This window comes from Orbicella faveolata, unplaced genomic scaffold (genome assembly GCF_042242905.1).
Source record: "Orbicella faveolata isolate gen_17 unplaced genomic scaffold, um_ofav_v1 contig_4, whole genome shotgun sequence".
Lineage (NCBI taxonomy): Eukaryota > Metazoa > Cnidaria > Anthozoa > Scleractinia > Merulinidae > Orbicella > Orbicella faveolata.
Window position 1 is genome coordinate 6,031,290 of NW_028301569.1, and position 15,829 is coordinate 6,047,118.

Consider the following 15,829-nt stretch of genomic DNA (forward strand, 5'->3'; position numbering starts at 1 on the left):
ATCTCCGGCTGGAATTATGACGTCAATTCCAATGGCGCCATTTTTGTTGTCGGCGATTCAGGCAGCGTTTTGAATATTTTAATTTTTTCGCTACATTTCTTGCGGTAATCTCAACCGAAAAGCTGTTTCGATGCTCATTCAAACGATGGAGAATAATGAGGAAATCCTTCAAGCGTTGCATGGTAAGTCTGACACACAAGATACGGCTTGTAAAAATAAAAATCCTGGCCGAATTTTCTAGACGAAGGTTTGTGATATTCGTGTTGCTTTTGTTACAGAATTCGAGAACATGACGAATGCAGACAAAGTCCTTACACAAGAACTAGAGGATATGCTTTCCTACATTGCAAAGACTGGCAGGGTCTTGTAAGTACGGATCTGTCAAATATTCCATCATTTTGCGTGATGTCAAAAGTGTATACGCTTACCTTGGTTTAGATTTTCACTGATTAAGTTTAAAGGTCGGGTTTAAATTGATGGCGATCAAACTAATAAACTGAATTCGTTATCAACCCGGTAAATTTTAGGATATTTAAGCGCGATTATGCAACACAAACAGGGGTGTTTATTTACACGTGGTCAAGTCGCCAGCACTATAATTTTACTAAATCAATTTTGGTCATTTGAGAGTCATTTTCCTTCAATTAAACGCCGGCCAGCGGTTGTCATCGATGGATTGCGCAATAATTGTTACTAATTTTCATTTTGGGGATCAGGTGTCAGTAGGTACAAACATACTGTTGCTGAGACTTGCAGGGCCTTGTGTTTTTGCCATATATCACTAAGCAACATGAAGTGCCATACCTAGACTGTGCCATGTGTATATGATTGCACCATTTTCTCGCAAGTGCTTGCCTGAGAAATCTTTGCATCGCATTGTGTCGCTGGGCTGTCATCAATAAGAGTACAGACGGATAAAATTTTAATTTATGCAAGCTTTCAAGTTCAAATTTCAGCTGTCAAACTGTCAACTTTTTAACCAATGAGATTTTATGGACTTTTGTAAGTAGCCAATCAAAAAGCGAGAAAAGCTATTGACGATATTCGCATCATTTTGAATAAAATTCACTTATCTTTGTTTATGGCAAGTTTATACGTCTTTTCCCCTCATTTATTCCTGGCATTTGACTAGCTTGGGGTCTTGTTATTGTAAAAAGCGAATTGACATCAGTTTTTTATGCGTGTGTCCTCTTGTTGATGATAAATTTCGTCACAACATTGTCAATGTTTACTGCGGAACCACTCGCCTGTGGTTCGTTGTTCCACAGCCACTTTGACAATGTTATGCTGCAATTTATCATCAATAAGAGGACAGACATATACAATTTGTTGACTAGACCACAATCAGATTGATTTCACATTCCTATTCCAGACTAGGCACCAAAAACCCCAATGCTATCCCAGACTAGCTATTTTCCATGCAGAAACTTTTCCCTTGAAAGTAGTTTCTGAATCATATTGTAGGAGAAAAACTAGCAATAAGAAACAATGTTGAAACCTCTCCGAGATCATCTTCAAGTTCAAGAAACTTTATTACTATCGTATTCCAGTAAAATTTAATGTTACATGTAGCTAAACCAACCTCTTACAAAGTCACCTCCAAGTTTCAGTTCCTATTATAGAACCCCAAGTGAAGAGCCCTATTCTAGACTAAGTTAGTTTTATGCTGGCGACTTTTCCAGTCAATTATATCCTATTCTAGTCCAAAACTGTCTGATTTCTATACCCTATATCAGACCATACCACCTGAAAACCATACCCTTCACAGCGGCACATACCTAAATAGCTTATATAAGGGAGTACCTCCCCCCCCCCCCCTCTCCCCCTACCTGCCACTCAGTGCTTGCGCAACAGTGCTGTGTAATCAGATAGTAGAATCAGACACTTTTTAAACATAGATGGTAAAGCTGGGCTGTGAGAGTCACTTAAACAAAGATAATAATCCATTATGGTGCTCTCTCGTGGTGTGAGCAAAGTCAACTTGTCTTAGTCATTTCAACTGGCAATGCTGTTAAAATGGATGGTTGCTCTCATGGATTTTCATGAATCATGGATTTATGATGTACCGGTAATGGGAATTTCAAAGAGCACTCAAGAAGCTGGAGTTGCTCTCAGCCATACTTTTCATTGAACAACTCTTACACTTCTTTCAAGCTCTTCAAATGTCTTGCATGTGTAACGACTTGGTGATGCATGCTAAAGCATTAATTAATAGAATTTGTTAATTTATAATACGTGGTTTAAGGCAAATTTGCCCTAAATGGGACTTGTTCCCTTGACTGATTTATTGTCAGTGGTGTCTTCATGTGTGTGCAAGAGTCTTCTAAAACTGTACAAACCAGAACAGAAGCTATTACTATAAACACTACAGGGCAATTTTTTGTTATTACAAGTTACACAGTCAGGCATTTGATTGATTACTGGGTATTTGATTTTCAATTGATAGAACCCAGTCAAATGAAAGTAAGTCTGGGTTGGATCAAATTTTCTTTATTCCTGTTTCCTTAGGTTTCCTTGGGATTCATTAAAACCTGTGTTTCTGTTCAAACTTGACAAGGTAAGACATGCAGTTATGATCATCAATTTGCAGTACCTTGATTCTCTGGGCTTACATCTCAGTATAGTTACCGGTAGTTAGAGCAGCGTTCGAGTGCTATGTTCTGAGCAGAGTCAACAAAGCATAGCCAATTTGGTTATTGTCGATTATGTCATTGTTTTTGTAGACACTAATACAATTTAGCATTCAATAATAATATTAGAAAGTAAAAAAAAAATATATTTTCCTTTCAAGTGTATTGATTGTTTGTTCATGGGCCATGAGTGAATGTATGCAATGATAAGGGATTTAATCCCATACAACTGCCAGGATGTACATGTACTAGCTGAACAGGCATTTTTCTTAGCACGAAAACCATTTTCCTACTAGTCCAATTGAGTTAATTAAAAATCCAAAATATTTAAAACTTTCTATGATACGATCTCAAATTTTATGCAAAAAAACCTCCACTTTCCCAATTGAGGTTGACCAAACGCAAAACCTATTAGGCCCAGGCCATCAGACCCTACTTTCTCTGCACGCTGCTCACAAATTTGCAATAGACCATTATGAGAGCCTAAATGTAATTAAGATCACAACCTTTGTTAAACTAACATAATCAGTAAAATATTGCTGAACAAACTACAGCTCTTAAGAATTTTCCAGTACATGTATAGCTTTTGTTTCAGGGGCCATGTAGTTGAGTTTTAGCCTCAGCATGTACTGCACAGTGTATTATTAATAGCTTAAATTTATTTCTGTCAATAACAGAAATCACAGACTTTAAAGTTGAATTGTAGAAAATTTGATAAATTATGTGTACCTGTTGCCTACACTGTACATGTAACTCCTCAAGTCAGAGTGGTACATAAGACCTCCACATTTGTTCTCTATCGGCTTTGTCTTGCACTGTGGCATGCACAACCCTTACCCCTGGACTGCCACCAACTCTGGGCCTCTCCCTGTTCACTGTATGTCACCATGTTGTTTTTGGCTGACCTCTCTTTCTCTTTCCCTTGGGAGAGTGGAGCATTTCAGGGCTGTGATACGGCAATTGTCAGTTACTAGTCTGAAGATGTGTTCAAGGAATCTTGATGAGCTGAGGGTAAAAGGTTTTGCACCAAGTAATTTTGCTTGGATTTCCTGTTTCAAAATAACACAGACTTGTTTGCAAACTTCACATCTTTTACCAGGTCATGAGGGAATTTTTTGAGAGTAGCCCATCCAGGAATGCATCGTCCTCTGAGCCAACCGTTACAGCAGATTTTGAGGTCATGAGGCAAAGACTGTTGGACTGTCTGGATTCATTCACAAGGTTTAATGCAAATTTACAACTATGTTTGTTGTGGTTCAATTCTTCCCTTGACACAATTTGGTAAAGTGTTCCTTTGTTTTGGTGTTTGGTAATACATGTACATTGTATACATTGCATGTATTATAATATAAATAAAACAAATGAAAATGCCGAATTTTACTAAGGGTAATATTGAACCACAACATATTTGTATGTGAAGGTGAATTAATCAACATGACACGAGCGTGGGACAAAGAAAAATTCTGAGTCCCCGACAGGAATCGAACCCATGACCTCCCGAACACCGGGTGGGCGCTCTATCCACTGAGCTACAAGAACTCATGGAGAGCAAGGTCATTTAACTGAGTTCATATATGATATGAGTAGTGATAAGTTGATAAGTTATGAGTTATGAGTTCTCGTAGCTCAGTGGATAGAGCGCCCACCCGGTGTTTGGGAGGTCATGGGTTCGATTCCTGTCGGGGACTCCGAATTTTTCTTTGTCCCACGCTCATGTCATGTTGATTAATTCACCTTCACATTTCATTATCGAGCATAAAATTCACCATCTTTATTAACTTATCACAACATATTTGTAAGTGATAATCAAGATGTGTAAATTCTAGAGCTCTGCAGATTTGGATGTCATTGGTTTTTGTGTTGGAAATCTGGACATATGCAGCTGTACATGCACTCAATTTTTTTTTTTTTCATCTAGGCTTACTATTATAATGTTTTCATGACACATGTAACTGGTGATGATGGATCATTAATAAATTATATGTATGTTAACTGTTATATCTTTATTTTATTTTTTTGTTATTATTATTACTTATTTTATGTATTATTTTTGTTCAGTGCACCATTCACCATTCAAAGACTTTGTGAGCTGATGATGGAACCACGAAAAAATTACAGCAACAGTGAAAAGTTTATGAGAGGAGTTGAAAAGGTGAGAGCCAGCTGAAATCCATGTTATTATTAGTGAAGAAATATATGTTATTTGCCAGTTAGGAGGTCTGTATAGTTAAAATCTGTGACCAAGGTCTGGGAAATGCTGCCCAAGGCTGTAGGCTAACGACAGCATTTTCAAGCCAGAGATCACAGATTTTCACGATACGGACTGACCGTAGCCAGCAAATAAGTTTTTCGTACAACTAGTCCCTGCAACTAGTCCTGTGAAGAGTTTACACAAAGGGACTTTGTCCCATGAACAGTTCACAGTTGAGGAACGAGGTACAGGGACTTGTCCTTAAAGCTGAAACAAGTTTGAATTTGTGGGACTAGTTGCAGGGACCAAATTTTAGTCCCTGCGACTAGATTTTGCGGCAAAAATGGCTATTTCACATGATGGGACTTGTCCATCCGACTTGCAGGGACTATTCGCAGGGACTAGCCCAACCTTTAATTTCTCAAACCACTTTAATTTACATAATTAATTGTTGACTTTTTCCACGCACACATCGTGTGTGCATTGCCATGACCATGGGCAGGGATAGGAAAATCCAAACTGCACTAAAAACCAATCAGACTGCAGGATTCATTGCTATACCCTCTTGGAAATAAATAAAATGTATTCTTTCAGCTGTGACACCAGATCTCACAAAATTGAGTTCAGACAAGAGTTCACAGATAAGTGTAAGATGAGAGCATTGAACAACTTTTCTTTGATTTTTAGAATGTTCTTGTGGTTAGTACTGTTGAGCTTGGCAGGGATGACATTACTACGTGAGTATTGTGCTAATCATTTAGCAATTTCTGTTTATTATTTCCATCCAGTGTCTCATGGCTACCTAAAGGGGAAGGGGCCAGGGTGCGACAAAAATGGTGTCCACTTACCCACTTGTCCCTTGGACAAGTAAATCTTCCAAAAATGATGTCAAATAATGTGTGAAACCTTCGGCAGAAAACACTGCTCAGGTGAATGTGAAAAAAAAAAAATGTGGCAACCCAATTATACGAGCTTGGAAGTACAACTTGAATTAACATGTAGGTGTGGACAAGTGGAGCAGCAATATACTGACACATGTAATGTCTTATACTGTGGGGATTACAGTTAGCATGAGAAATTAGGGTAACTTCACTGATCAAAACATTATTTCTCAAGCTGTCTCAGGGTGCAATGAAAACAAATTTTAGGGCTTGCCTTTGGACAAGCTCTCACTATGGTGTTTTTACCTAAAACTCATTCTCACTAGCCCCCAAAAAGTCCATTTGTTGCAGAACAAGCAGATAAGTGGAAGAGCAATACACGCCTGTTCAGGAGGCTAGTTCTTCTCTTGCAGAACTTCTGTACTTTGATTCCTCAAAAATTTTGTCAAGTTAAAATGAAGGTGGTATATGGGGTGACAGGACTTTTAATGCGGGATGCAGAATAAAAACATTTTGGTAGGAGAGGGATTTGCTCATTTTGACAGGCAGGATGCAGGACAGTTTTAAAATTGACGGCGACATGCGGGATGAAAAACAGAAAATCACAGGATACGGATGTTACCTGGAGAACTGCAACTCTATCCAGGCGGGATCAAGATAGACATTCTGACTGGGGTGGGATGGCGGGATTGAGGCAAAAATAGTGGTGTGATGCAGGATTGAAAAAAACCTTATTGTACTTTCCCTTTTCACCAGCTTTAACCTAACAAACAACATTGATGGACAACACATGTTGACAAATGTGCCAAATGGCCCAGTTACAAATGGAGTCATGACTTTAGCAGTGACTTCCGAAGGGGACTCACTCACTGACCATGGCTTTGACAAACGCCTGTCACCTCATGTCACGCCAGATAGTGTGACATCTAGTGTCACGCCAGACACAAATGGACCAACACCTTTAAACGCTTATGAAAATGGCCACGAAACCCAAGAACATTACAACGGTAGCAGTTCAACTGCGACGGGAGCTGCTGCTGAAGAAAAATCCATGGCACCAGAAGAAGCCCCTCCACCAATACAAGAACTAAGTGAAGAAAAAACTGTTACAAATAAGGAAAATGAAACTACTCAAGGAGAGGAAGCACCTGAAAGTGAAAGTGCGGATGGTGTGCCTGTGGATAAGGAGGCAGAGGCTGGCATCCCTGCAGAAGAAAAACAAGCCACAGACTCAAGTCGAGAAGAAGCGAAACAACCGCCAGATTCTGACGAAGGTGAGTGGACACATTTCTTATGCATACATGATGCAGTACAGAGGCCTCCCTTGTAAGTGGACACATGTTTTATTCAAACATGATGCCATGCAAACATGCGAGACATTGTCAGCATTGTGTACTTGACACCTAGACTGCAATACAGTCGTTTTCGGACGTTTTCGGAAGGCGTGAAGCACCGTAAGCGCGATCCTCGCGTGTGAAGCGCGCGAGGATCGCGTCTCTCTCCATTCTCTCTCGCCGTTTTTACACTCGCTCCAGACCTTTCGTTCGAATATTGACCGTCGCTCGCGTTCGCAAAAATACGACTGTTTTGCAGTCTACTTGACACCAAGCAGATGAAGGTTCCTCCTGTGAAACTTGTTCATCATCTGTACATGCATACTGTTTCATGGCATTGCAAATAGAGATTTCTTTGCAAATGCTTTTTTCCCTGATCAGCAACTGGTCGGTTTGAAATTTTTTGTACTACAGTAGAAGGCACCTCAGTGTTTCTATTTGCTGAGATAGAAAAAGCCATCTAACAGGCCTTATCACGGTTTTCGACGCCATCTTGACGGGTAGGCAAAGCAGACAGAAATTATGTTTGTATGGGAACCCGATGGTAAATAACGTTTGTTAAATTGAATTTGCACAACTTACGAATCGCAGCTTAACCAGGCTAGGTTTCAGATTGTATTCACTAAATTTGAAGGACGTAGCTGAGCTAGAAGACGCACAGTTAACTTTAATTTCCCATACATTTGTCTGTAATTTTTTCCCGCGAACCGCGTCTACCCAGCCAAATATACAGACAAATGTATGGAAAATTAGAAAAATTAACTGAGCGTCTTCTAGCCAAACTACATCCTTCAAACTTGGTGAATACAATCTTCTACCTAGTATTTTAACTTTGTGATTCACAAATTGTGTAAAATTGAGTAAAAGTTTTCTGCCATCGGATTCCCATACAAACACTGTAATTTCTGACTGCTTTGCCAACCCGTCAAGATGGCGTCAAAAACCGTGAATAGACCTACTGTTTTAGGACAACCCACAAATTGATCTAACAAACAGCAAAAACACAAAAAGAGTATTATTTCAGAAACTACGATATCTACAGACAAATGTACAGACAAATGCATGGAAAATTAGAAAAATTAACTGAACGTCCTCTAGCCGAACTACATCCTTCAAACTTGGTGAATACAATCTTCTACCTAGTATTTTAACTTTGTGATTCACAAATTGTGTAAAATTCAGTAAAAGTTTTGTGCCATCGGATTCCCATACAACCACTGTAATTTCTGACGGCTTTGCCAACCCGTCAAGATGGCGTCAAAAACCGTGAATAGACCTATTGTTTTAGGACAACCCACTAATTGATCTAACAAACAGCAAAAAAACAAAAAGAGTATTATTTCAGAAACTACGATATCTACAGACAAATGTACAGACAAATGCATGGAAAATTAGAAAAATTAACTGAACGTCCTCTAGCCGAACTACATCCTTCAAACTTGGTGAATACAATCTTCTACCTAGTATTTTAACTTTGTGATTCACAAATTGTGTAAAATTCAGTAAAAGTTTTGTGCCATCGGATTCCCATACAAACACTGTAATTTCTGACCGCTTTGCCAACCCGTCAAGATGGCGTCAAAAACCGTGAATAGACCTACTGTTTTAGGACAACCCACAAATTGATCTAACAAACAGCAAAAACACAAAAAGAGTATTATTTCAGAAACTACGACATCTACAGACAAATGTACAGACAAATGCATGGAAAATTAGAAAAATTAACTGAACGTCCTCTAGCCGAACTACATCCTTCAAACTTGGTGAATACAATCTTCTACCTAGTATTTTAACTTTGTGATTCACAAATTGTGTAAAATTCAGTAAAAGTTTTGTGCCATCGGATTCCCATACAACCACTGTAATTTCTGACGGCTTTGCCAACCCGTCAAGATGGCGTCAAAAACCGTTAATAGACCTATTGTTTTAGGACAACCCACTAATTGATCTAACAAACAGCAAAAAAACAAAAAAGAGGATTATTTCAGAAACTACGACAGCTAGCAACACTCACTCAGAGCTACTTGAGTCAGAGTTATTTACTCCATGTTTGTGTAAGATATCTGTGTGGAGATAATAGATTAAGTATGACATTTCATAGGAAAGAAAAGGGAAGTATGCAAATTTTCTTTTTTATTTCAGCTGCAGAATCTGCTCAGCAGGAGACGACAGAGGAATCTAAGAGCCACGAAACAAGTGAAACAAGCAAAGAGCAAGCAGAAGAACCTATGGATGAAAACTAACGCTATCCTGTTGTAATATTCCAGTTTCTCCATAAACCGTTGGCTCGGCAAGTCGCTACGCTATTTTCATTGGTTTCCATCCGTTCCGAATACAAGAACACACAAGAAGAGATTGCCACTTTTTTTTCAATTTTTCAAATCAAAGTGTTCAGAAAGTACATCGAAAGTGGAGCACTTGAGAATGTTCGGTTATTTATACTGTATTTTTTTGTTTTTCATTTCTTTTACATTTTCATTCGTTGTTTCAGTCGGAAGAGATGTTCTCGTACTCGTAAATCTTCGTAGCAGGCTCGGAAAAGTTACCGATTCTTACTATCCAATCAAAACAGCAAAAACATTGACGAGCTCACCGATAGTTGTTTCGTCATCATTTGCGTCACAAGACTACGTCACTTTGCTTAGCAACTGACAAAAGCTGTGGTCTCTCCATGTAACTCACATGACTACTCAACTGACATTTGATAATCTCACCTGGCTGTTTTTCTTTCCCCTCAAACATTAAAGGGGCTCAGTCACGGTTTGCGCATATTGAAAAGTTTAGTCTCAAGTTTTCAAATTCGTCGTTTGTAATCCGCGTCAATCTTCTCCATCCTTAGCCATCCTTGTTCCTTTATGGTTTATCATTATCTCTTTGGTGTTTTTCTATCTTGTTAAACTGTTATTTTCAGGTTTCCTACCATTTAAAGGTAATTTTGTGTGTGGCCAAAATAACTCAAAATACCGTGACGGAGCCCCTTTAACATCTTTTGTACATTACTTCTTTACTTTACTTTTGGAGTTGAATTCTCCAATAACTCTTCTTTACTCTTCTATGTTCATTATTCTTCTATTGTCAGCCCTCATTTAGTAAGTAGGGAAAAAGTGTAGCCGGCCGCGCGTGTCGCACGCGCGAAGGTCAAACGCACTAGGAAAGATCTACATTAAAAAACGCGCGAGCAAAAAAACCTGCTTTTTGCCTCGCAACTGAAATGTTTATACCCTTGAATTGCTGTTAGTCCTTTTTTACCTTGTCTGCCATTTACAGATGTGACTTTTAGTCCTCTTTACGTTGTATTGTTGCAATTTTTTTTTGCGTTTTCATGTGCTCTCTCATTTCTACTGATTAATTTTAAGAGAAGGTGACATTGGTCACTCATGGGACTAAAAATGTTTAATTGATGCAACCGTGAGCGAGGACGCTAAACTTTGTTTTAAGCCTCTTCAAAAAAATTGTTCAGCAATTTTAGTCGGTAGATAAGTCACAAAAAAGTGGAAATTCTTTCCCCAAGAGTTTATCGACGTATGTATAGAAATCGCAATAAAAGAATTAATCAAGTCGGTCAATTGTCATGACTTGTCTTGTGTGTCAGTGACCTCTCAGGAGTGTCAATTTTGTTCCCAGAGCCCGTGCGTTCCGGCTGTACGAAACGAGAAAACCCCTAGCGGAGTGGGGGGGAACTCCCATATTAAAAAGACAAGGGTGCTCGTAGTGCCTTTTAAGTGTTAAAAAGGGGGTTTTGGTATATCTTGTGTTCAGTTTCAAAAGGTCCACAGCGGGATATTTTGTGATACCTTTTGACAGGAGATAATGTGTTGTTTCAGTATTGGTACCTCTTAGGGGTGAAAAAAAAAAAAAAAAAAAAAAAAAAAAAAAAAAAAAAGAGAGAGAAAGAGAAAGAGAATTAAGCCACGCCCACAAAACAGGATTTTAGTACCTAGCCTCTTGGGCCCGTGGGGGTTCTTCTGGAAATGTCTCACGGGCACCCTCGTCCACGCCGGAACCAGATAATCGTGATTCCGGCCTGGGTGGCTCAATTTGACCGGTCGGAACCCCAGAGGCCGAAATTCGTTGTTTCATTTTGAAAAACTCCTCTGTTCGACAGTATTGAACAAGGATGCGTTGGCCTACTTCTCTTCAGCAGATTTTACTTTAACCTGAGTATCAGGCCTTTGTTAAAGTGCTTCCTCCTCCTACCCCGCGAGTAAGAAAAGCCTGCTACTCAGGCTGTGGGAGAATAGAAGGGAGCCTCGTTGCCGCGTTGGCAAGGCGTGACATTGCTAGAACCCATTCCTACTGGGCAGTTAATGGATGTCGAAGTGAGTGTCGACCAGGGGCGGGGGAGAACACTCTGCGACGCCTGGCACTTCTTGTGTATCTGAATCATCCAACAAAAAATGACGTCACATCCGGTAAAAAAGAACGCTGAACGGCAAAATCAAATTTGAACATGGCATGATCGTTCTCTCAGTAAGTAAAATGGTAATATTTTGCAATCGGCCGGATATTTTTAACGTTTTATTTGGCCACGATAAACAAAATTTTGTCTTCTTCCTCGTCATATCAGTTTGTTTGAAGGACAGGGTAATTATTTATTCAAAATCACGCTGTTTTGAAGGCGTGTTTTTTACGAAATGTCGCCATTTCTTCCTCGCTGAATTCCACAGGAGTCATCGTTTGTGTGGAAATAATGAATTCTAGGTAAGTTGCACTCAATTAAAATATCCTATTCTCTTAGGTAGGCATTACACTAAGAAAAATGCACAATGACAGGTTTCTAGACATGGGGGAACCTTATTAACAGAAGCGCCTTTTTTAAAATTTACTGTTGCCAAACACTCGAGAGTACTTGAGTGCTGTTAATCGTATCACTGCAAGAATAGACCCACACACATAACGCGCTTTGCAGAACTTTCTTGCCGATCGACACTAACACAAACTCGTGTGTTTGCTCATAACTCAAACTGATGCCATAAAATATGTTACGATTGGTTAAGAACCTTAAACAAGATATGTTTTCCCTAAGCAATCCCTTAATTGATAAACGCTTCGTTACAGGCAGGCCGTGAACCCCTTAAAAAAAAGCAAGAGGATTAGTTTTAACGGCGATGAAGTAATTTGGACATGTCGTGTTTTTTTCTCATTTATAATCAAATTTATTTTTCCGTTTCAACAGTGTTTGACGTCAGCAGCGCTAAGTTCCAATACCCCCCCCCCCAACTGAGGTCAAGCATGCACCTTTAATTTCTTCAAACCCTCTCATTTGCCCTGTTTGCAGACCAAGTTCCTCATCTATTAATCCCTGTCATATTGCCAACCCATTTTGAAAGGTTACTAAAAAATTGTGCATTATATTTCAGTGTGCTTTCTCTTTGTAATCTTACGTCAAGATATTTCAATCCCTAAGGAAACGAGAGAACACTAGCAATACTGACAATTTTCAGTAATTCATCACTTTCAATATGCCATCTAAACAAATTGTTCGTAAACAGTAGTGAAATTTCATGCCCCTACACCTAGCCATAAAAGGAAGTCTGGGAACAGGCAATAGCAACAGTGACACTGCCAGGCTGGTGAATTTTACAAGCTAATGAACTCATGTCTAACAATGATGGGTGATGATGAAGCATGGTGCAGTGAAACTGAAGAATCAGACTGTGAGTGACAGTGATAGAGTCAGTGTCGCGAGAGTGATGCTAGTGTCTGTGAACTTGGACCAGATCAGCAAAGAAAAGGTTTTGTACTAGAAATTGACAGAGAGCAACAAGTTTGTGCTAAAAAACTGAAGAAGCTGGCTCAGACCAGTCTTAAAGCCAGCATCTACTTACAGTACTTGTCAAGAGTTCCTGACTTGTGTATGTGGGAAGGCTCTCTGTAATGACCTATATGGGGAGGCTCAGCTCACGATGAGTACCTTTTTCAGGCTTCAGGTATAAACTTAATGATAGGGATTTCACAAGTTGAGGTGTATGAAAGGGTAGGAAAATCTGTCATTTAGGGATTCCATTCTTCTGGTTCTAAAATGTTGTTGAAAAGCTCTCATTTACTCTCCTCAGCCAGAATGAAGAGATTCTATAATATTATTTATTAACTTCTTCCCAAGGGAATAGAAAAGGGATGCAGTATTCTTAAATAGGTTTGTTAAAGGGGTACATTTACCTTTTTGCAATGTAAGGTCGACAAAAGAGGTACCATTTCTATCAAAATGGTACAAATGTATACAAAAGGGTAAGGGGTAATGGACCTTGAGATAAGGCCTTTCCATTTAAAACTTTGTAGAATACCCCTCCCCCCCCCCCCTCCCAGCTTGTGAAACAAAGATGTTCAAATTATTGTTTTGTGAAAAAAGGCAACTATTAAAAAACAAAACAGTGCCAAGAGATTAAGTGATTGTCAATGCAAGTTTCCATTTGTATTTTGAATTAAAATGGGTATAACATGATCCTCAAGTATACTATGCAGCTTCACAGAGAGGCCCAAACTGATGATGAAAACATATGTTTTAACACTTAAAATTCTATTTTTGCTTCATCCCTTGTACCTTGTGATCTTTGTAGGGAAATTCTGAAAAGGTCCCCACCCCCCCCCCCCCCCAAATTCAAATTTTATGTACAAATCACTTTTTTATCCTGAAAATGGTCTCAGAGACAACAAAACATTTTTATGGCTAGCTAAACTACTTATTAGGAAAATAAAAATGTTCAAGGAAAAAATGAACAGGAAGAAACAACAACAAATTAACTTTTTTTTTTTCAGAAGAGCTACTACTTGTATATTTTTTTAACTTACATGTAGGTCAACATAATTTGTTTTCGCAATTTACCACAAAAGAAAACACCACAGAAAGGAGAACTATAGTTGTGGCATCTGAGCTACATTTTTAAATGGAAACATTTCCCATAAAAAATTTCCAAATTATATTCTTACCAGTACAACAAAATACCAACTATATTTTGCAAAGAAGTATTCTTAATTAATAAAATTGATGTAGTGAAATTTTCTATTTAATTTTTGTACACCTGATCTTACAGAGTGCAACCTTTGGTTTAACTGGTTCACTTTACCGTTAAGGAATAATTAAATAAATCACACCAGAGTGGCTTTGTATCTTTATTATAATTCTCATTATCAGTAGAGAAATCACACTTGTACACTGGTCCACTGATCAATACTCTTACGTGTATGTTAAACATGGGAAAGCAGGTTGCATCATCTAATCATAACATTGTATGCCTGTGTGGGGTGTATATGCCAGGAGGTAACCACCTAAGAAAAGACAAACATAAATTATGTCATTGTTTCAATGACTCACCCTAAGTGGGTATTATGCTCATTACCACCTTAATAAACAAGATATATTAAAGTATAATTTTTAACTCCACTTTAAACTTTTCAAACCTACAGTTTGTTTTCACTTTCAGAGAGGTTCTTAAATTCACAAGCACACCACCCACCCCCCTCAGCCCCAATTCCTACTCTCCCATAGCCAGGATCCCATTTCAACCCTCCAATAAATCAGTAATTTTTTTTCTAATTTTGGTCTGACTTAGATTCATCTCCACTCAGCCATGAAAGCAATGGTGGTAGATTTCTGTATATTTGTTGGTCTAGTTCACTATTGTTCTCAGATTCCCACCTCCCTTTTGACAGAATTAAATTCCATTAAAAAATAAATTACAGTAGTTTAATCAAATTAATGCAAAGACAAACATTGAACCAGAAAATACTATAATTTTGGTATGAACGATACCAAAGTATAACTTACATAATTAACATCACATCTTTTCTATTGTAATTTAAGATAGTGCAGCTACTAATAGATTGACCACAAAAACCTAAAAACATGACTTTAGAAACACGGGTAAGTGAGAATATTGCCAGTTTTGCTTTTGCCACCAACCACTCTGCTTTAAAAAAAAATACATGGAAGATAATGACAAAGCAATAACAAAACCAGCCAACCAACCTCTGGCAATTCAATAAACACACCAAATTCCCCTGCAAAATTCTCTTCAACACCTTACAGTACATGTAAATGTCAGCAGCATAAATTCAACTCAATGATTTGGCATGCTACTATCATCAAATGTTTACCCCTTGATTCAGAATTTTTAGGAGTATCAAATAGAATTCCACTATAGATTACAAAAATTTAATGCTGTTTACCTTAACAAATATTTGCATTAATTCTGGAGATATTTAAGTTTAAAATGTGTAAAATATATGCAAATGAGAGGACTGATGATGTCATACACCAAACCCAATATTACATCAAGTGCAGACCATATATACAGCAGAGATCATTGAAACTTGATAGCCTTATAGTTCTACAGGCAACACACTAATATGGCTATAAAAATATGTTCCCAATTGGCAACTCAATCTTTTCCAGTCCGCTCTAAACCAATTTCAATAATGCAGTGATTTTCAGCTTGAAAAGCATTAATCAAGGCCATGAGGTGGCCAGAAAAGCCTAGAATATCAGGGAAGGTCTGAAATGCAGTCTGTTGCCATGGCAACAAAACTGTTAAGCTCATATTATGTAGCACATCTGCAAATTGCATCATAATAGCACTGTCCCAACTGGAGCCCATGGTTCAGTAGTTTACTTGGACAATAAATTTCATAACTTTCCTGGGGGACTGGATGATCTAAATGGTATGTGGGAGACTTCCAGAATATTTGCAAGAATGTATGACTATCTCTTCACAGGTATTCATTAATAAATAAATAAATAAATAAATAAATAGCCACTAACACTACTAACATGATTGAGTTTGGAAAATATATATA

The 15,829-nt window shown here is 38.3% G+C and overlaps 1 protein-coding gene across 1 annotated transcript; it reads left to right on the forward strand.

Annotated features, from left to right (window-relative positions):
- Positions 1–15: 15 nt before the first annotated feature.
- LOC110041118 (serine/threonine-protein phosphatase 4 regulatory subunit 2-like) lies at positions 16–10,602 on the forward strand. The gene is made up of 8 exons (XM_020746391.2): positions 16–182; positions 279–366; positions 2,509–2,557; positions 3,730–3,851; positions 4,689–4,782; positions 5,509–5,558; positions 6,459–6,976; positions 9,179–10,602. The coding sequence occupies exons 1-8, from the start codon at positions 131–133 to the stop codon at positions 9,277–9,279; spliced, it is 1,074 nt and encodes a 357-aa protein (XP_020602050.2). The 5' UTR covers positions 16–130; the 3' UTR covers positions 9,280–10,602.
- The last annotated feature ends 5,227 nt before the right edge of the window (positions 10,603–15,829 follow it).